The 22,737-nt window shown below is 38.3% G+C and overlaps 1 protein-coding gene across 6 annotated transcripts in view; it reads left to right on the plus strand.

Annotated features, from left to right (window-relative positions):
* Positions 1-22,737, plus strand: part of SIL1 (SIL1 nucleotide exchange factor) — a 305,088-nt gene that overhangs the window by 237,893 nt on the left and 44,458 nt on the right. For all 6 annotated transcript variants that reach the window (XM_049708080.1, XM_049708077.1, XM_049708079.1 and 3 more), the window contains one exon: positions 297-418. In XM_049708080.1, coding sequence (XP_049564037.1) covers positions 297-418 — 122 coding nt within the window. The remainder of the gene's footprint in view (positions 1-296; positions 419-22,737) is intronic.

Genomic DNA, 22,737 nt, shown 5'->3' on the forward strand with positions numbered 1-22,737 from the left:
ACTCATTACGGTATTAGAATTTTCCAGGACATGTTTGGCATAAGCAATTGCTAGGTGCCATTTCTGCCAGTTCCCACGCAGGTGCTCATAAATCACGTTAGGTGAATTAGGAATTCTCAAATTTAAGATTATTTAAAAATTTAGTTTTTTTTTTTTTACAAAAAAAAAACTTTCCTAATTAGAAAGGCCACCGACACTTTTTACTTGATTTTTTAGTTTGTTCTTCAACATTCACCAAAAGAAAGGCTTTTCTTTCCTTGATGTCTGTACTGTACTAAGCAGTGCCTCTGTTGCAGATGGATAATGCACAGGACCTGCTTTCCTTCGGTGGCCTTCAAGTGGTGATCAACGGGCTGAACAGCACAGAACCCCTGCTGAAGGAGTATGCTGCGTTTGTGCTGGGGGCTGCCTTTTCCAGGTGAGCAGAATGGATGGACATCCCATTGGCCAGGATCCTTTGGACGCTTCAGGTGAAGTCTAGCTTTACTCTTGGCCTGACTGGCCTGGAAGAAGGTTACATTTGAACTCATGCACATCTCTATCCACAGTTTAGTGTAATCCCATTGAAACTAGAGTAAGAATTTGATTCTGCCCTTATTCCAAGTAGATAAGAATTTTCACTCATGTTGTCAGCATCTGTGACTCTTGGTTCCCCCTCATCTTATATGTATGGACTTTTTTTTTTTTTAATTTTATTTATTTATTTTTGGCTGTGTTGGGTCTTCGTTGCTGTGTGCAGGCTTTCTCTAGTTGCGGCTAGCGGGGGCTACTCTTCGTTGCAGTGAGCAGGCTTCTCATTGCGGTGGCTTCTCTGGTTGTGGAGCACAGGCTCTAGGCGTGTGGGCTTCAGTAGTTGCGGCACGCAGGCTCAGTAGTTGTGGCTCACGGGCTCTAGAGCACAGGCTCAGTAGTTGTGGCACACAGGCTTAGTTGCTCCGTGGCATGTGGGATCTTCCTGGACCAGGGATCGAACCCATGTCCCCTGCATTGGCAGGCGGATTCTCAACCACTGCTCCACCAGGGAAGCCCTGTGTGGACATTTAATAACATATTTTAGGTGACATTCTCTGTTTTATTCAAAGCTAGTTAGAAGTTAGACCAACCATAGGTAGTTGAGAGGAAGGGGAATGAACTCTAAGAGCTGATCCTTTTGGCAGTAAAGCTACTCTGGTGATGAATAAATGATGAACCTGACCAAGGAGGGCCTTTTGGGGGGAAATGTGTCTTCCCCTAGTTGCCTGGAACCAATCAACATGCAGTCAGATTATCACACTCTCTGGATTGGGAGTTGTTTAAATTTCAGTTAGCCTGACTTATGCTAGAAGACTGATCAGGCAAGAGAAATGAACATCTCTAAAGAGTGGATACAGAAAGAGATTTGAACACCTCATCATTATACTCATCCTAAAAAAGTCAAGATGTCTTCAAGCTGTAGTTGGTCCATTGGAGCTATAGTTCCTTCTGTTTTTGAAAATCTGTTCCTAGGACCATTTGTTCCTCTACAACAGGAACGAGTATTCTGATTCTTGCTTTAAGGGCACGTGTGGTTCCTATTAAGTGTTGCCTCGCTTGCATGCAGGGATTGTGGTGATGAAGGAAAAAGGCTATTCTGAACATTTTTACCATTAGAATCTTTTTTTTAATTAATTTTTATTGGAATATAGTTACAATGTTGTATTAGTTTCTACTGTACAGCAAAATGAATCAGGTATACATATATATATCCCCTCATTTTTGGATTTCCTTCCTATTTAGGTCACCACAGAGCATTGAGTAGAGTTCCCTGTGCTATACAGTAGGTTCTCATTAGTTATCTATTTTATACATAGTATCAGTAGTGTATATATGTCAATCTCAATCTCCCAATTCCTCTCACCCCCCCTTTCCCTTTGTTATCCATATATTTGTTCTCTACGACTGTGTCTCTGTTTCTGCTTTGCAAATTCATCTATACCATTCTTCTAGATTCCACATATATATGTTAATATACAATATTTGTTTTTCTCTTTCTGACTTACTTCACTCTGTATGACAGTCTCTAGGTCCATCCACGTCTGCAGATGACCCAATTTTGTTCCTTTTTATGGCTGAGTAATATTCCATTGTATATATATACCACATCTACTTTATCCATTCCTCTGTTGATGGACAGGAATCTTTGTTTTGAAAAGATTTCCTTTGCCTTTCATCTCTGCTTATCTTTATTTAATCAGAGTATCGGTCTGATGCCCTCTCATTCTCAAAGACTTAAGCATCTTTTCTTAGTAAATTGAGGGGCAAAGCTAGGAAGGCTGGAAGAATTGTTCCATGGGGAGAGGTTGAGGGCACTGCAGGCCTTTGTTTCCCTTATTGCTTACCTGCCTCATCTTCAACCCCTGGTTGTCCTGTGGACTCCAGGGCATATCTCCCTTGCTCTGATTTACCAGAGCCAGGCAGGGATATCACTGCCTGTGCACGCACTGGAAAGGTGAAGAATATGTGAATTTGTCATTGGTAGCTGTGATTTCAGCCCTGGAAAAGTTAAGGTCCTTATCTTCATAAGGCTTTAGAGGCTTGAGAACTTACTGAGGCTCACTTTTTGTTTCTCACGCCATAAAATAATTGATTCAAACATTATTAACCTCTCCCCCAGACCCTTTTGGGTAATCTTTTCTGTAATCCCAAATACTTTCTTTCTACTTTGAATGTGAACAAATGATTCTATGTATACTTTGCCATTGCTTCCGGAAACACATTTCATGGGGGAAACATCTTGATGTCACATCTTAGTTAAGGGGGACTAAGTGACTTGAGAAGCATGCTTTGGGCCTGCTTAGCAAGCCATAACTCATCTGGGGTCTGTGCCAGTATGTGGTGTTACTAAGACTTTTTCGTGATTGTATTAGTGTAAGACCGTGTTAACATTTATGTGGCATCACTAAAATTTAAATAGAGATAAATATAAAATATTGCAATTTAGTGTTTTGGTGGCAAGAAAACTGCTGTATTCAAAAATGTTCTAGTCAGGATTTTGATGGCTCACTGGAGGGCAGTTACAGTGACAGCATGGTATAGTGCCAGAGCTTTTGGAAGCCAACAGCAGGCTCCTGAACATGACGAAAATGTCAGTGTTTTATGCAAAGAGGAACTTGATGCAAGCTAAAAATATTTCTATGCAGAGAGGCAGGTTTCAGTGGTCTAGTCTGATATTCATTAATTATTCTTGATGTCCTAAGTATTGGTTCCGCAGCTCCCTACCTGCCCTCAGCATGCAGGTGTGCACAGACATAGCATGCATGTTTGCATATGTGCACGTACAAAGTGATTGTGTGAGTTTGTTCTTTGTCGAGAGGGCATTCAAGGGGTAGTGAGCACATTGGAATCATGGAGTCTCACGGTTTGGGGATCTTGTTTAGAAGTCATTCCTTCCAGTTTTCTGCTGATGAGCAAGAATATTGCTCAGTCAGTCCAGATGTTTGACTGTTTGGGAGGACTAGGTAGACCGCTGTACCTAGAGTCAGAAAATCTAGGTTCAAGTCCAGTCTCTATCATTTCCTGGTTGTTTGCCTATGGGCAAGGGATTTTCACTTTTCTAAGCCTCACCTTTTTCATTTGTTAGCTAGAAGCAATAATAGGTTTCCTCTGCATTTCATAAGACTGAATGAATATGAAAGAACATAATATACAATAAGTCTTGTGAAAATGCTTATAAAGTACCTGTCAGTGATGTGGGGTATATCATCATGTTCATCGTGTGTCCTTTTTACTCTGAGTTTTCACTATAAGGCATTTCTTTTTCTTTTGTTTTTACAGTGCAGACCTTTGTCTTCCTCATTTCCTCTTCTATTAAGAGCTTGCATTCTACCACGTATATCTCTTGGTGTTAACCTTGCTGCTTCATGAGGGTATTTATTTGCCTACCTGGGTTAATTGCTTCATCAGGCCTCTACATACATTCTGTGGATGGAGAGATCTCTTCCGTGGTGTAAAATGTGAAGCAGTTAATCCAAGATCAAGAAGAAAGAGTTGACATAAATGTAATTGACGTGGCCACTCAGTGTTACCTGGCCACTGAAAGTCTGTTCCCTTTTTAAAATATTATTCCCACTCATTATGGGTCACACACACATTCATTTTCTGCTGCCCATGTTTTTGTTGCCCATGTGCAAGGCAGGTCAGTCTCTTGCATAAGAAGATATGTAAAGATAGGGAGGTAGGAGTCTGATGCCTTTGGCATCTTCATCTTTCCTTTCTCCTTCCCTCTCCCTCCCTCCTCCCCTCCTTCCCTCCTTCCCTCCTTCCCTTTCTCCTTTCTCCTTTCTTCTTTCTTCAAGTCAGATATTTTCAGTGGTCTTTCTGTGACCTGATTTCATCTCATGATGACACCTGTGTGTGTCTGTCTACAGTCTGGCCTATGAGAAGTCTATGGAATCCTGGGCAAGTTATTTGTGTTTCTGTGTTTGGGAAGACTCAGAAAGGCCTTGTGTATTTCAGAAGTCATGCAGCCTTCTGTAAACTGGTTTTGGTTTCACTTCTCAGCTAACTGGCTGCTTCCTTTTGTTTTCCTCTATCTCCCTATCTGTAGCCTTTACCTTTTAACTGGCAGGAGTTAAATTATCAAGATAACTGGTATGCTTATCCCAGGGATCACTGGCTTTTGCTGTTCTCATGACCCTCCCTCAGTCACTTTTGGTGTTCTTTGTCCATCTTTAATAACTCACATTCTTATATGCATATGTATGAATTATTATGCAATTACATAGGCTTGTAAATGCTCACTGTATGCAGTCCTTTTGTTTGAACTGTCTGTAGTTTGCAGTGTGTCACGAACCTATGCCTAGTACAGAAAGGGAGGTACATGTGCTATCAGTCATAGTGTGATTATGGCCTCTTATGATGGATCCCTGGAACAGGATTACGTTCTACCCTGTCTTCAACAACTTCATTGGAACCTCCTTAGGAAATATTGAGTTACATACATCTCTTTATAGAATGTTTACCCCACTGCTGACCATCACCCTGTCACCCCATGCTTCGTTGGTTCTCTAGTTTTCTCCATTGTACTCTTCCCACTGATATTTTGCTAATTAATTTTAACCATTTGGCCAGTGTCAAATCATTGTGTCCTATTTCCATTGGTTGGCCTCCAATTTCCAGATTTCTTTCCTGCCATCCCAGTGAATTTCAGGGCTCATCTGTATCTTCTCTGTCTTTCCTGATGGCTTTTGTGAGTTTGCTGGGAATCAGCATTCTTAATTCCATTGACCTTTACCTTTACTGCTGTCATCCACTAGATATCTCGAAACTTGTTTCCGTTTTTTCCCCAACATTTCATATTCTCTGCCCACCTCCATCATGTCTTCACATTTTCATCTCTCCTCTTAAAGGTGGTTTTTATCCTTGTTGTGATCTCCAACCTCTGCATGCCCTCCTGTTCTCCCCTTCGCCGTCAGTGTTCCTCACTCTCTTGCCACTCTCTAGGCTCCTTCCTCTTAGCCCACAGATGTTCTCATTTACTTATCCACTGACCCCTGCCAGCCTTCCCTTCCAAACTTCTTGGAAGAGTAGACAAAAAGGGATCCAAATAAGTGCACATGAGATACCATCCCTGAAATTTTTCAATACTATTTTTGCATTACTGACATCTCCATAACGTTTAACAATTTCGACCACTGCTTTCCTGTGGAAACTTTACTTCTTGGCTGCCATGTGGTTGTAGTCCCTTGGTCTTGGATGTCTGTAATTAATTACTCCCTCCCCTTTTCTTTTTATGGCAACATCATCTTCCGTCTCCTAATCATCATCTTCTATCTCCTAATTCACCAAGATTATTATGGCCTTGTCCTTATTGTCTCTTCATTTTCTTCACCAATGGTCCTACCTATTCCCATGGTTTCAAATTCTACCTCATTGTGGATGACTCCAATGTCTAAGTCCAGTCTTTCTCCTCAGGTCCTTTCCTCCATTTCTACCAGACTGTGTCATTGCACCTCAAACTCAAGGAGAAGAAAGTGGGATTCATTTTGTCTGTCTCATAAACTAGGTTTTTCTTCCACTTTCTCTTTTTATCTATTCTTGGCCATATGATTGTCTTCATTACCAAAACTTGAAACTTTGGAGTGATATTTGAGTCTTCTTTCTCTCTCTTTAGTTGTTTACTTGGTCACTGAGTCCTATGGATTTTTATTTTCATGATTGTTGTCTACTAAACAGAGATTTCTCTTTTATAAATCTGTTTTAAGGAACCTTGATATTGTGAGGGCAGCAACATATTTAGGGAGGGGACTCCCTCTCCCAGTGCTAGGAAATGAGCCCTGAATAGTCTAAACCAAGCATGGTAATCCCATTTTCTGTGGATGTAGATTGATTTAGAGATAAGCATGTGACCCAGTTCTGACCAATGAGACATAAAGAGATGTTTGCTGGGCAAGTTTCTGGGAAAGATTTTGTTCTCTTATAAAAAGAAAGATAGTAAAGAGACCTTGTCCATTTCTTTCTGCCTTGATTACAGTTGTTGGAGCTACAGCTGGCTTAGACCAGTGAGATGAGATGCACAAGGCAACATGTTGAGGAGGATAAAAGAGGGGAAGGACAGGAGACTAGCTCCTTTATGAATAGTTTAGCTACTATACTGGTTTTGGAACCATCTATTTCCATACTTTTGTTGTGAGAGATAGTCTTTTTAAAAAAAACCCAGAAAACAAAAAGCAATGTTAGTCATTATTCTGTTACTTGTTTCTGCACATATTCATATTAATAAATTTCAAAAATTTCTCTCACATCTTTAAAATTCCTTTTAAATACCCTTACTTCTAAGGAGGATGGGAGGGAGACGCAAGAGGGAGGAGATATGGGGACATATGTATACGTATAGCTGATTCACTTTGTTATAAAGCAGGAACTAACACACCATTGTAAAGCAATTACTCCAATAAAGATGTTAAAAAAAAAACCACCTAAATACCCTTGCTTCTTCATAGCACTTATCTCAATTTGCAATTAAATATTTGTTTGATTACCTGTTACCTCTTGATAACCCCTGTTAGACAGTACAAGGAGGATAGTATTCATTTTCTATCTTAATCTTGCTGTCTCCCCAGTATATAGCACAGGACCTACCTAGCATTGAGTACTAGGAAATGATAATGAAACAATGAAAGAATAAAATGATACCTAGGAAATGAAGTGTTTTTCAGATAGCATATGAGGGCTGAGTGGAGAATGCTGTCTTTATTAATGACGTAATAGTGCATGGTTCAGATACCTCACCTTGACCCTTTAAAAATCTAGGGCCGTGGAAACAGCACTCCCCACTCCTACCCCCCACCCCGCCCCACAGTTGAAGGCCCAGAAAATAGAAGGTTAGAGATTGGGATGAGGTCAGATGTTGGAAATGCCAGGATTTGAATAAAAGATCAAGTGCAACTCCTAGGACTAGTTCTGACCTCTTGACTCCATGACCTAATTTCTCACACTCCTCCAGTGACAGGGAGGTGCTCAAACCATTTTGTGTCTCATAAATTAATTAACATATTAACCAGGTTGGCCTGGGCAGTTGGATAGCCTTATAGCTTTAAAAGCTGCATTCAAAGTCTGGTTTCTTTTTTCAAATGGCAATTAATGACAAATGGAAAATGAGATCTAAGCCTGACCAGCTACCCTGAGTATTGAAGAAACCAAGGCTTCATTCTGAGGAGGGAAGCACCGCTTTGCTTAATGAACTTGTCCCTTCTGCATTTCTTTTGAATCTATCTCTGTAATATTCCCCTGCCTCCTCCAGATCCTCTATGTGGCTGCTTTCAGAGTTTTTCATTATTTACTACCTCCTCATTAATTTCTTCCCTGCATAACTCCAGCCCACAAAGTTCTTTCCTTTCAACTTTATTAGCATTTGTTGTCTGGACTCCTAAACTATCTCTTTTATACATCTAATTCTCTATGTATGCCAGTTCTTTCCTCTGTTTTCCCAATAAAATAGTTTCTTGAGAGTGGAAGCTAGTACCCGGGTCTGTGGTACCCAGAGCACCTTATAGAGGGTAAGTTTCATGCAGCTGCTTAGAGCATTTCATGGTACAAACTAAATGGTCCAGCACAAAAGCTGAAATCACCAAAAATCAGTGGGAGGAATGAAGCCAGGAAGAGCAGGGAAGCTCTTAATTTTTTGTTTTGTTTTATTTGTCCTCCAGTGAGTGTGTATTACATTTGTAATTAAAAGTTAAACAATAAGTAACAAAGCAAAACAGAATCGGAAGACTTCTGTATCTAGCAAATGGTGGTTTACATTTCCCAAAAAGCATTTTTGGTTCGCAGTACGTGAGGATGCTGGATCTGTAACATATAAACATTTCCTTAAATGCTCAATTCAGCTGATAAGAAACTGTAGGGCCACTGCTTTGCATAACTAAAGGGGAAATAAATAATATATTCTTTTTAAAAAAAATAAATTTACTTATTTATTTTTGGCTGCGTTGGGTCTTCATTCCTGCGTGCGGTCTTTCTCTAGTTGCCGTGAGCTGGGGCTACTCTTCGTTGCGGTGCGCGGGCTTCTTATTGCAGTGGCTCCTCTTGTTGCGGAGCACAGGCTGTAGGCACACGGGCTTCAGTAGTTGTGGTGCATAGGCTTAGTTGCTCTGCGGCATGTGGGATCTTCCCAGACCAGGGCACTAACCTGTGTCCCCTGCATTGGCAGGTGGATTCTTAATCACTGCGCCACGAGGGAAGTCTCAACGTATCCTTTATGTGGTAGTCCTGCAAGAAATTGAGAGAAGTTCCAAAGACAAATATAATGGAAAGCACAAATTCTTAGAGATACGGAATGCTGAAAGTTATATCTGTTCTCAGGACACTTGTCGTTCCCTAGTGGCCAAGATCTCTTGATATCAACAGGCGTTAAGCTGGGGGACAGGAGATGAAAATTTCAGCCCATGAAAGGGAGAATTAGAAAAATGAAAATCTTCTACTCGAAAGGAGGTATTAAGACATTTTGGCTTTGAACGGAAGGTAGGAAAATTTCCAAGAAAATTATTCACCCTTGAGTGCATTTGGACCGGAAATCATACTCTTTTTGTGGCCTGAAAATCTCTAAGCTGAGAATTTAGTCTAAAATAGTCTCAGTAAATAATAAACTAGAAAAAAATGTTTGCAACTTATATTACAGATATAACGTTAATATTCCGATATATATAAAGAGCACCTAAAAATAGAGAGTAAGCACATTAATAACCCTATAGAAAAATGGGATAGACACACACAGTTTGCAGAATAAAAGAAATGTAGATGGCTTAACCATATGAAAAAATGCTCAACCTCACTCATAAGAAGAGAAAGACCAATTAAAACTACACTGAGATACTGTTTTTCACCTATCAGGATAGTAGAAGTCCAAAAGTCGATAGCATATTCTGTTTGTGAAGCTGTGGGGAAATAGGCTCTTATACACTGGTGGGAGAACTTTAAAATGGTACAACCCTTACAGAAGGAAATTTGGCAATATCTAACAAAATTGCACACGTATATTTACCCTTTGAAATATTCCTACTTCTAGAATTCTACCTCTATAATACACTGGTAAAGATATGAAAAAACATATGTAAGCTCAAGGTTATTCATTATAGCACTATTTGTAATAGCAAAGATAGGAATCAGCCCAAACATCCATCAGCAGGGAATTGATTGAATAAATTATATAATTTATTCCATGGAGTGCTATAGAGTTATAGAAAAGATTTAAGAATGTTTTTGTATAATACAGAATATTTCTGTTGTGATATTTTCCAGGCTATATTGTTAAATTAAAAAAAAAGGTAGAGAAAATTATGAAAAACTGCTATTAAGCATGTGCATGTGCTTATATTTTTAAAAAATGAAGGATAAATGCTATAGGGAGATAGACAGTGATCATGCAGATATTTTATGAATTTAAAAACTCAAAATAATTACAAAAAATATTTTTCATAAAAATTGAGAATAAGATGAAACAATTGAATCTGTCTATAGAATTGGTGGGATAATCACACAGGGAGGAACTTTTTTATGTGATTTTACAATCCAATAATTTGACTATACATCCCAATTTGGATGTATTTTAAAGACAAAAAATCTGTAAAACTTTTCAGAAATCTTATTGTTGACGGAAATGTTGGTGTTGTTATTCTCAGACTATTATGTGTATAGTGGGATAAAGCAGATGAATAATTATGCTGGTTTCTCTGAGAACCAGGATTTTCAACGTGACAGAAGGGAGATACTGATGTAAAATTGAATATTGGGTAAAATCTGTCTTAGTCCTGATTTTGGATTGAAAGTATTAGTATGATTTCATGATGAATTTTTTCTTAAAAAAGTATTTTTTTTAGCTCTGTTCACTGAAACGATCTAGAAAAAAAGATGAACCTGATAACAGTGATCAACTGTGACTCCTAGATTGTATTTTCTAAATAACATTTCCCTCTAAAATAGCATTTTCCACTAAAAGGAACTGTGATTTCTTAAAGAAATAGCTCATTTCAAATCTGGAGTAAAACATTTGCAAAATGACCCTGGATATCTTGTCATAATCAAAAGCAAGGATATTCTCAAAGACTACTTGGGTCTTGTGTAAAGGACTCAGGGTTCAATGTGAAAACGTTCCCATTGACCATAGATGGGACTCTTGGAGTTTCAAGAAGGATAATAACTGCAATGAATTGAAGCAAATCAGATATGTTTAAATCCCCAAGTTCATCATGATACTTAAAAGAACAAATTAAACTTCACTGGTCATTTTTGAAGAGTGCTGGGTAGCAACCAATTCATAATCAAAAATAGCAAATAAATAGAAACAATAAAGCATTTTCTGTTTATCTTGCCTTTCCAATATGAACTGAATCTCCGTGTACTCAACTAGTTGAGGGCAAGTTTATCTTTATAGAGAAACTTTAGCTAAAAAAGGAAGAGTGATGCAGTTAGAATATTACCTTTCTGTAACTTTTAATGAATTAATGGATCTTGGCAATGATCATCAATGGCTGCAAAAGAAAGGCAATCAAACATTATCTGCATTGTTGTGGATGACGTGGTGCACATCCAGTTATCCCTTTAGGACCAAGGCATTTATTCCCCCAGGTCTGGGAGTGTTGGCTACGCAAGGCTCATGATTCAGTTCCTCCAAGAATTAATCCAGAAGGGAGCTGCCTTGCTCAAGGTTATGGCCCCTTCCTGGGGGTAGCCTGCTTCCAAATGACACAAAGTAGGGGTTCAAAGTGCTTCCACTCTTACCTCAAAGGAAACAACTCTGAAAGACCATCCTAGCTCCAGAGCTCTCTGTGGGATCAGTTGAGCCCTCTGTTGCAATTGCCACCACAGTTCAGCTTCTGCCATTGCCTAATCCTGCTTCCCTCATCCCTCAGAGGTATTGTACCCAAGAATAGTCCCTAGTAAACCTCTTGCCCACAAATCTTAAGAGTTTGTTTATTAAGGAACCTGACTCTGACATGCCTCCTGATAGAAGTAGACATCACTGCCCATGAAGTTGTCTTGATAGAAAATCAAATCTGAATCTGATTGAGATCCAGTTTTCAATTTAAAGGAAATTCTGGGGACAGCAGATGTGTTAAATGATATAATGGACATGTAATCAGCAAACTTCAGAATGTTGGAAACTGTAGAACTACTGGATTTTTCAACAATAAATTATAAGAAAAAGATGGAGGGAATGAAACCAGTAAATTAAAAGATACCTAAGATAAGTATCAACCAGTTACACTGTATTTAGAGCCTGACCAAATCAACCATGTTAAAAAAATTTGTGAGATAATTGGGGCCATTTAAATAATTACTTGGTATTTGATAATATTAAGGAGTTTCTGTTAGACATTTTTAATGTGAAATGGTATTGTGGTTGTGTTTTTTAAAAAGAGTCATTTTATGGGTAAGATGATAGTATGTCTGAGTTTTGCTTTATGCTTATCTGGAGGAAGTGGGGAAGTGGGTGGGTGGGGATATAGATGAAACAAGACTGGTCATGACTTCATAATTCTTAAAGCTGAGTGACAGATCCATGAATGATTATTATACCATTCTCTGTACTTTAGTCTATAGATGAAAATTTCTGTAAGAAAAAGTTGTGTGTGTTTTTTTAAGGTAGTTCCAAATTGGCAGAATTTCCAAGTTACTGGTAGAAACAAATATAAACGCTTTTTGGAGGAACACATCTTAAATCTAGGCCTGAAAGCATCTCTACAAAGAAGAAAAAATTGCAATGATCATGAACTTGCAAACAAAATATCACAAAGCACACACACAAAATAAGGCATCAAGGGCTTCCCTGGTGGCGCAGTGGTTGAGAGTCCGCCTGCCAATGCAGGGGACACAGGTTCGTGCCCCGGTCCGGGAAGATCCACATGCCGCGGAGTGGCTAGGCCCGTGAGCCATGGCCGCTGAGCCTGTGCGTCCGGAGCCTGTGCTCCACAACGGGAGAGGCCACAAAAGTGAGAGGCCCACGTACTGCCAAAAAAAAAAAAATAATAATAAGGCATCATGAGTAAAAGATAGCAGAAACAATGTAATCAGACCTGTAAAACTACAGAGAGTAAAATTTTGAGGGTACAGTATGTAGAATAATTCTTTTAATATGTTTAAAGAAATAAAATATTTTATCAAACGTATGAGAATAACAGACTATCAAAAAAATCCAGAAAGATTTGAGAAAGATCAAATAGAGCTTCTAGAAGTGGAAAATATAATAATTGCAGTTAGGACCGCAAGAAGGCAGAGTAGAAGGATGTGCGCTCACTCCTTCTTGTGAGAGCACCGGAACCACAGCTAACTGCTGAACAGTCATCGACAGGAAGACACTGGAACTCACCAAAAGAGATACCCCTCATCCAAAGACAATGGAGAAGCTGCAGTGAGATGGTAGGAGGGGCACAATCACAATAAAATCAAATCCCATAACTGCTGGGTGGGTGACTCACACACTGGAGAACACTTATACCACAGAAGTCCACCCACTAGAGTGAAGGTTCTGAGCCCCACGTCAGGCTTCCCAACCTGGGGGTCCAGCAATGGGAGGAGGAATTCCCAGAGAATCAGACTTTGAAGGCTAGCGGGATTTGATTGCAGGACTTCGACAGGACTGGGGGAAACAGACACTCCACTCTTGGAGGGCACACACAAAGTAGTGTGTACATCAGGACCCGGGGGAAGGGACCCCATAGGAGACTGAACTAGACCTACATGCTAGTGTTGGAAGGTCTTCTGCAGAGGTGGGGGGCAGCTGTGTCTCACCACAGGGACAAGGACACTGGCAGCAGAAGTTCTGGGAAGTACTCCTTGGCATGAGCCTTCCTGGAGTCCGCCATTAGCCCCACCAAGGAGCCTGTGGTGCTGGGTTGCCTCAGGCCAAACAACCAGCAGGGAGGGAACTCAGCACCCCCCCTCAGCAGACAAGCAGATTAAAGTTTTACTGAGCTCTGCCTGCCAGAGCAACACCCAGCTCTACCCACCACCAGTCCCTCCCTCCCATCAGGAAGCTTGCACAAGCCTCTTAGATAGCCTTATCCACCAGCAGGCAGACAGCAGAAGCAAGAAGAACTACAATCCTGCAGCCTGTGGAACAAAAACCACATTCACAGAAAGGTAGACAAAATGAAAAGGCAGAGGACTATGTAACAGATGAAGGAACAAGATAAAACCCCAGAAAAACAACTAAATGAAGTGGAGATAGGCAACCTTCCAGAAAAAGAATTCAGAATGATGATAGTGAAGATGATCCAGGACCTCAGGAAAAGAATGGAGGCAAAGACTGAGAAGATGCAAGAAATGTTTAACAAAGACCTAGAAGAATTAAAGAATAAACACTAGAAGAATTAAAGAGCAAACAAACAGAGATGAACAATATAGTAATTGAAATGAAGAATACACCAGAAGGAATCAATAGCAGAACAACTGAGGCAGAAGTACGGATAAGTGACATGGAAGACAGAAGGGTAGAATTCACTACTGCAGAACAGAATAAAGAAAAAAGAATAAAAAGAAAAGAAGACAGCCTAAGAGACTTCTGGGACAACATTAAATGCACCAACATTCGCGTTTTAGGGCTCCCAGAAGGAGAAGAGAGAGAAAAAGAACCTGAGAAAATATTTGAAGAGATTATAGTCGAAAACTTCCCTAACATGGGAAAGGAAATAGCCACCCAAGTCCAGGAAGCACAGAGAGTCCCAGGCAGGATAAATCCAAGGAGAAACACACCGAGACACATAGTAATCAAATGGACAAAAATTAAAGATGAAGAAAAGTCATTAAAAGCAACAAGGGAAAAATGACAGATAATGTACAAGGGTACTCCCATAAGGTTAACAGCTGATTTCTCAGCAGAACCTCTACAAGCCAGAAGGGAGTGGCACGATATATTTAAAGTCATGAAAGGGAAAAACCTACAACCAAAATTATTCTACCCGGCAAGGATCTCATTCAGATTTGCCGGAGAAATCAAAAGCTTTACAGACAAGAAAGAGCTAAGAGAATTCAGCACCACCAAACTGGCTCTACAACAAATGCTAAAGGAACTCTCTAAGTGGGAAACACAAGAGAAGAAAAGGACCTACAAAAACAAACCCAAAACAATTAAGAAAATGGTCATAGGAACATACATATCGATAATTACCTTAAACGTGAATGGATTAAATGCTCCGACCAAAAGACACAGGCTTGCTGATTGGATACAAAAACAAGACCCATATATATGCTGTCTACAAGAAACCCACTTCAGACATAGGGACACATACAGACTGCAAGTGAGGAGATGGAAAAAGATATTCCATGCAAATCAAAAGAAAGCTGGAGTAGCAATACTCATATCAGATAAAATAGACTTTAAGATAAAGAATGTTACAAGAGACAAAGAAGGACACTACATAATGATTAGGGATCAATCCAAGAAGAAGATATAACAATTATAAATATATATGCACCCAACATAGGAGCACCTCAATACATAAGGCAACTGCTAACAGCTGTAAAAGAGGAAATCGACAGTAACACAGTAATAGTGGGGGACTTTAACACCTCACTTACACCAATGGACATGTCATCCAGACAGAAAATTAATAAGGAAGCACAAGCTTTAAATGACACCGTAGACCAGGTGGATTTAATTGATATTTATAGGACATTCCCTCTGAAAACAGCAGTTACACTTTCTTCTCAAGTGCATACAGAACATTCTCCACAGAGAGATCACATCTTGGGTCACAAATCAAGCCTTGGTAAATTTAAGAAAACTGAAATCATATCAAGCATCTTTTTGGACCACAATGCTAGGAGATTAGAAATAAATTACAGGGAAAAAACGTAAAAAACACGAACACATGGAGGTCAAACAATACGTTACTAAATAACCAAGAGATCACTGAAGAAATCAAAGAGGAAATCAAAAAATACCTAGAGACAAATGACAATGAAAACACGATGATCCAAAACCTGTGGGATGCAGCAAAAGCAGTTCTAAGAGGGAAGTTTATAGCAATACAATCCTACCTCAAGAAACAAGAAAAATCTCAAATAAACAATCTAACCTTACACCTAAAGGAACTAGAGAAAGAACAAACAAAACCCAAATTTAGTAGAAGGAAAGAAATCATAAAGATCAGAGCAGAAATAAATGAAATAGAAACAAAGAAAACAATAGCAAAGATCAATAAAACTAAAAGGTGGATCTTTGTGAAGATAAACAAAATTGATAAACCACTAGCCAGACTCATCAAGGACTCAAATCAATAAAATTAGAAATGAAAAAGGAGAAGTTACAACAGACACCACAGAAATACAAAACATCCTAAGAGACTACTACAAGCAACTCTATGCCAATAAAATGGACAAATTCTTAGAAAGGTATGCCCTTCCAAGACTGAATCAGGAAAAAATAGAAAATATGAACAGACCAAACACAAGCACTGAAAATTGAATCTGTGATTAAACATCTTCCAACAAACAAAAGTCCAGCACCAGATGGCTCCACAGGTGAATTCTATCAAACATTTAGAGAAGAGCTAACACCCATCCTTCTCAAACTCTTCCAAAGAATTGCAGAGGGAGGAACACTCCCAAACTCATTCTATGAGGCCACCATCACTCTAATACCAAAACCAGACAAAGATACTACAAAAAAAGAAAATTACAGACCAGTATCACTGATGAATATAGATGCAAAAATCCTCAACAAGATACTAGCAAAAAGAATCCAACAACACATTAAAAGGGTCAGTACACCATGATCAAGTGGGATTTATCCCGGGGTTTCAAGGATTATTCAATATACACAAATCAAACAATGTGATACACCATATTAACAAATTGAAGAATAAAAACCGTATGATCATCTCAATAGATGCAGAAAAAGCTTTTGACAAAATTCAACACCCAGTTATGATAAAAACTCTCCAGAAAGTGGGCATAGAGGGAACTTACCTCAACATAATAAAGGCCATATATGACAAACCCACAGCAAACATCATTCTCAATGGTGAAAAACTGAAAGCATTTCCTCTAAGATCAGGAACAAGACAAGGATGTCCCCTCTTGCCACTATTATTCAACATAGTTTTGGAAGTCCTAGACATTGGCAATCAAAGAAGAAAAATAAAAGGAATCCAGATTGGAAAAGAAGAAGTAAAACTGTCACTGTTTGCAGATGACATGATACTATACATAGAGAATCCTAAAGATGCCCCCAGAAAACTACTAGAGCTAATCAATGAATTTGGTAACATTGCAGGATATATGATTTTCTACTCTACATAGAAAATCCTAAAGATTCCACCAAAAAACTACTAGAACTAATCAATGAATTTGGTAAGGTTGCAGGCTACAAAATTTTTTTTTTTTTTTGCGGTACGCGGGCCTCTCACTGTTGTGGCCTCTCCTGTTGCAGAGCACAGACTCCAGATGCGCAGCCTCAGTGGCCATGGGTCACGGGCCCAGCCGCTCCACGGCATGTGGGATCTTACCAGACTGGGGCACGAACCTGTGTCCCCTGCATCGGCAGGCGGACTCTCAACCACTGCGCCACCAGGGAAGCCCCCTTCCTTTTTTTGATGAGTAAATTTTTTGTTTGTGCCATCAGGGCTGCTCTTTTTTGAATTACTTCTTCACATCTTTTGCCTGATCTTCCATTGAGTCTTCTGTTTATTGCTTAGTGTTTTTAAAATATATAAAATCTGTATACTTACATATAGTGTGTATATTTTCATGTCTATTGTATATAATCTATACTAATATTTTGTCAGTTATATGCATAGCCAATGTCTTCTAGTATGTGACTTGTTGTTTAGCACTGTTTATGTTGCCTTTTGTTATAGACATTGTAACGTATTTTTAGAAAGTCAAAATTACCACTTTTTGTTTATAGTTTCTTTTCTTTATATTTTAAGAAACTCTTTATTGCCTTGAATGTATAAAGATATTCTCTTATGTTACCTTCAGAGAGTATAAAGTTTGTTTTTTATAAATTTATTTATTTTTGGCTGCTTTGGGTCTTCATTGCTGTGCCCGGGCTTTCTCTAGTTGCAGCAAGCAGGGGCTACTTTTCGTTGCAGTGCGCAGGCTTCTCATTGCGGTGGCTTCTCTTTGTTGTGGAGCATGGGCTCTAGGTGCATGGGTTCCAGTGGTTGTGGCACTCAGTCTCAGTAGTTGTGGCTCACAGGCTCTAGAGAGAAGGCTCAGTAGTTGTGGCGCACAGGCTTACTTGCTCTGTGACATGTGGGATCTTCCCGGACCAGGGCTCGAACCTGTGTTCCCTGCATTGGCAGGCGGATTCTTAATCACTGCGCCACCAGGGAGGTCCTGAGTATAAAATTTTGACCCTTAGATTTTTATTCTAAAACTTATTTGCTCTATGCTGTGATACATAGATTTATTTTAGTTCTTACCATGTGGTCAACTAGTTGTCCTGGCACCATGTAATGAGAAATCTGTCTTTTCCCCAGTGAATTATAATGGTTCCTCTACTGTATACCAAGTTCCCGTTTGAATGGGTTTGTATTCTGATCCGTTGGTCTCTTTTCCTATCCTTGTACCAATTTCATGTTTCCATTACTGTAGCTTTATATGTTTCTGTATCAGGTGGAACAAATCCTTTTTTCTTATTCTTCTTTAAAATTGCCTTGAATATTTTTGGCCCTTTACTCTTCCATATGGATTTTGGGCACACTCTGTCAGGGTCAACAAAAACTCTGGATATTTCCATTAGAGTTAAAGTAAATTTACAGATTAATTCGTGAGAATCAGCATATTTACACAATTGTTTTCCCGTCTGTGAACATGGCTTATCTTTCTGTTTAGATGTTTTTAAAGCTTTTAATAATCTTTTAATAATTTTTCTACTTAGGTATTAAATATCTTTTGTTATCCCAAAGTACCTTACAGGATTTGTTATTGTAAATAGGATTGTTTTCAAATTTTCATTTTCTAATTTGTTGTTGCTTATGTATGATTTAAAAAAAATTTTTATGATTATTTTTATTATTTATTTATTTTTGGCTGTGTTGAGTCTTCGTTGCTGTGTACAGGCTTTCTCTAGTTGCGGCGAGCGGGGGCTACTCTTCATTGTGGTGCACGGGCTTCTCATTGTGCTTGCTTCTCTTGTTGCGGAGCACAGGCTCTAGGTGCGCAGGCTTCAGTAGTTGTGGCACATGGATTCAGTAGTTGTGGCTCACGGGCTCTAGAGTGCAGGCTCAGTAGTTGTGGCACACGGGCTTAGTTGCTCCGCGGCATGTGGGATCTTCTTGGACCAGGGCTTGAATCTGTGTCCCCTGCATTGGCAGGCAGATTCTTAACCACTGTGCCACCAGGGAAGCCCAGTTTGCTGTTTTTTTAAATCATGAATTTGTATTAGATTTTATTGATAATTTCTTATATCTATAGAAGTGATTATATGATTTTGTTTCTGTTAATTTGCTGAAGTGATGAATTGCATTAGGAGGTTTTTCTACTGTTCTACTTGGCTGTGATGTGTTATCTTTAATATTTTGTTTGATTTAGTTTGCTAATCCTTAATTAAGAATTTAAAAATCTGTGATTATAAATGATGTTGGTCATGTGATTTTTTTTTGGTTATACTAGTCTTTTTTTTAATGAGAAAGCATTTAGTTTATTCTTATAGAACCCTTAATTCTTAATAATAATCTTAATGCGACCTTAACATTTTAAGGACTTCATTTATGTTTTTGTGGATTACAAACTTCACCGTTATTATTTTATTTTATTTTATTGGCCGCGCTGTGCGGCGTGCCCCGAGTAGGGATGGGACCGTGCCCCTTGCAGTGGAAGCCCAGAGTCTTAACCACTGGACCGCCAAGGAAGTCCCTAATTATTTTTTTTTTTAATTTTTTTTATTTTTGCGGTACACGGACCTCTCACTGTTGTGGCCTCTCCTGTTGCGGAGCACAGGCTCCGGATGTGCAGGCTCAGTGGCCATGGCTCATGGGCCTAGCCGCTCCGTGGCATATGGGATCTTCCCGGACCGTGGCACGGAGTCCCCTGCATCGGCAGGTGGACTCTCAACCACTGCGCCATCAGGGAAGCTTCCTAATTATTTTTATTGAGATAGATATAAGGACCCCATAGGCAAAGAGCTCTAAAAAATGCTTTTTTTCCCCTAAGTATCTCATTCTCATGGGAGAATACCATCAAAACCGATCAGATTTATATGAACTCAGATATGTTGTGCAAATATAAATCCAGAGAAAGCTATGAAATTGAAAAAGAGTTATCAGAACTTACTATAAAATTTAACTAGACATAGATAACAGGCCAGCTAAGCTCAAATTTAATGTTTGTCATACTGTTCTTACAGGGTTTTGTATAAAGGTTATAGTGATGTCATAAAAGGATTTGGAATGCTTTCCTTCCCTTTCTAATATCTGGAACATTTTGTATAAGATGGGGCTGTCAGTTCCATAAAGGCTTGATGAAACTTACCTGTAGAATCACCTAGGCTTGGCACTTTCTTGTGTGGGTAGATTTTTTTTTAATTTCATATTCAATTTCATTAGTATTTAAGTTTCTTTAGATTTTCTATCTCTTCTTGAGTCAACTTTGGTCATTTTTCCTTTATATTACATTTAATTTTTGACATAAAGTTGTTTAAAGTATTACCTTAGGATTTTTTATTTTCATCTGTACTGCATCTATAGTTAGGTCTCCCTTTTCATTCCTAATATTATTTATCTGTGCTTATCTCCTTTTTAACTAGGCCAGTCTTTCTAGAAGTATATCTTCTGATAGTGTTTTGGCTTTGTTAATCCTTTTTTTTGGCCTCCATTTTTTATTTATTTCTGCAATTAACTATTATTTTTGTTTATATACTTTCTTTGGGTTCATTCTTTTGTTCTTTTTGTAACTTTTCAATTTGAAAATAATACAAGGCTTTAGTTTTCCCTGTAATACCATTTTAGTTAAATAGTTCATAATTTATATTATGGTTGTTTCGTTTGTTGGTTGGTTGGTTTTGAATCCATGAATTATTTAGTAATGTGGTTTTGGTTTCCCAAATGCAGTTGACCCTTGAACAACACAGATTTGAGCTGCGGGGGTCCACTTATACACAGATTTTTTTCAGTAGTAAATAACATAGTACTGCAAGACCCAGGGTTGGCTGAATCTGCAGATGTTGACTACAGATGTGGGGAACCATGTATGTGGAGGAACCACATATGCAGAGGGCCGACTGTAAGTTATACATGGATTTTCCACTGCACAGAGGGTCAGCATCCCTAACCCTGGCGTTGTTCGAGGGCCAGCTGTACAGTGTTTCCTTCTCTGTGTTTATGTATATATGTGTGTATGTATGTGGTTTGCCTTGTGAGCAAAGAGTATGGTCTGTATGATAATGATTCTTCAGTATTTGCTGAGACTTCCTTTTTGCTTGCCAAGTAGTTTTTGTGAATGTCCTGTCAGTGATTCTGAAGAATGAGTTTTATTTGTTGGATACATGGACATATATAATATTTTTTTGCTTTATATACTTGCGTATGTGAATTTAACTTTGTATATAAGGTGTTTATGTTTCCTGTTTTCTTACTAATATGTGACCAGCCTTGCTTTCTTTTCTGAGAAATTAGTAATGAAATCTCTTTCTATGATTACATATTTTTCTTTCTTCCTATAATTGCTCAATATATCTACCAGCTTTCTTTCTGTTAGTATTTTCTTGGTATAGCTTTTTCCATCCCTTTTCTTTCAATATTTCTCCCATAGTATTTTGGATATATCTTTTCTTTATTTAGCTTATAGCTAGATTTTGTTTTATTAATCCAATTAAGTATATTTGCTTTTTAGTGGGTGAATTTAATACAGTCCCTTTTATTATGATTTATTGACATAGTTGGATTAATTTCTGCTATCTGTTTCGGTGATTACCTTTAAGTTTTTAACATGCTTGATTGGGCTGCTGAAGTGTAAAGTTTTTTTTACCTCCTCTCAAACAGTACAAGAACTGTAAGGATGCTTTAACTCCAGTTTCTCCATTCTCCGTGATTTTGTTGGCTAATATTTTATTTCCCCCTTGTTTTTAACCAACTTTATAAAGTAGTCATTATTATCATAATCAATGCTAACATTTTACAGTTCATGCTTGTCATATTTACCTATGTTTATTGATTTCCTTGCCTACTTTTTCCTTCTGGAGTTCAATTTCCTCTAGTTATTCTTTCATCAAATGTTGGGCTGGTAAGCTTTCTTAGATTTTCCTGAAACTGTCATCATTTTGCCCTCCTTGAATAATACTGTATCTAGTTATCCTTCTGGTATCTGTTGTTATTCGTAGAAAATCTATTGCCAATCTAATAGTTTTTCCTTCTGTAGGCAGTTTTCCCAGTTGTTTTAAGGTTTTTCAGTTGTATTTAATTATCAGCAAGTTTTACCATTATATGTCCAAGAAATTTATTTTAATTTATCCTGTTTGGCTCTCAATGTGCTACTTCAATCTTTATATTTCAGTTGTGTAAGTTTCCTGATTCATTGCCATTACCTGTTTCATTGGCTCTCCCCCATATTCACTATTCTCGTCTCCCTAAGCTTTTATCAGGATAATATTGGACCATGTGTTTCTAACATCTCTTAACTGTTATTTCATATTTTTCAACTCTTTATCTCTTGTGCTTCTTTCTGGGTGACTTCTTCCACTTTATTTTCAAATTAACTGATTTTTTCTTCAGTAGTGTCTGATGTGTTTATTACGTCCATAAAGTTGCAATTTAAATGGCTATGTTTTTCATTCCTAGGGGTGTCCTTCTAATTATTGCTTCAGTGACATCCAAAAGTTTTGATTTGTATTATTTTAAGTATTGTTCATTCAAAATATTTTTAAATTTTAAGTATGACTTGATTCATGATTTATATTTAAATGTATTCCTTAATTTCCAAATGTAATGGGAAGTTTCTACTTATGTTTTTGTTAGTAACATCTAGCTTGTGGTCAGATAAATACTTTTATTATTTCAGTCATTTTAAAATAGTTGAGACATTCCATTAGTATATGATCAGTTTTTATAAATGTTCACATGTGCCTGAAAAGGATGTGTATTCTACACTTTGATCTTGAGATAGCCTGTCTGCCTTTCCCTTTCCTTCTCCCTTCTACTCGTCTCTTTCCTCTGGATATAGAATTCTATGATGACATTTGTTTTATCCCAGTAAATTAAATATATCATTACATTCTGCCTTCTAGTGTTGCTGTTGAGAAGCTTGCTATCAATTGATCACTCTTTTGAAAATAATCTG

The sequence above is a fragment of the Orcinus orca genome, chromosome 3 (genome assembly GCF_937001465.1).
Source record: "Orcinus orca chromosome 3, mOrcOrc1.1, whole genome shotgun sequence".
NCBI classification, from domain to species: Eukaryota; Metazoa; Chordata; class Mammalia; order Artiodactyla; family Delphinidae; genus Orcinus; species Orcinus orca.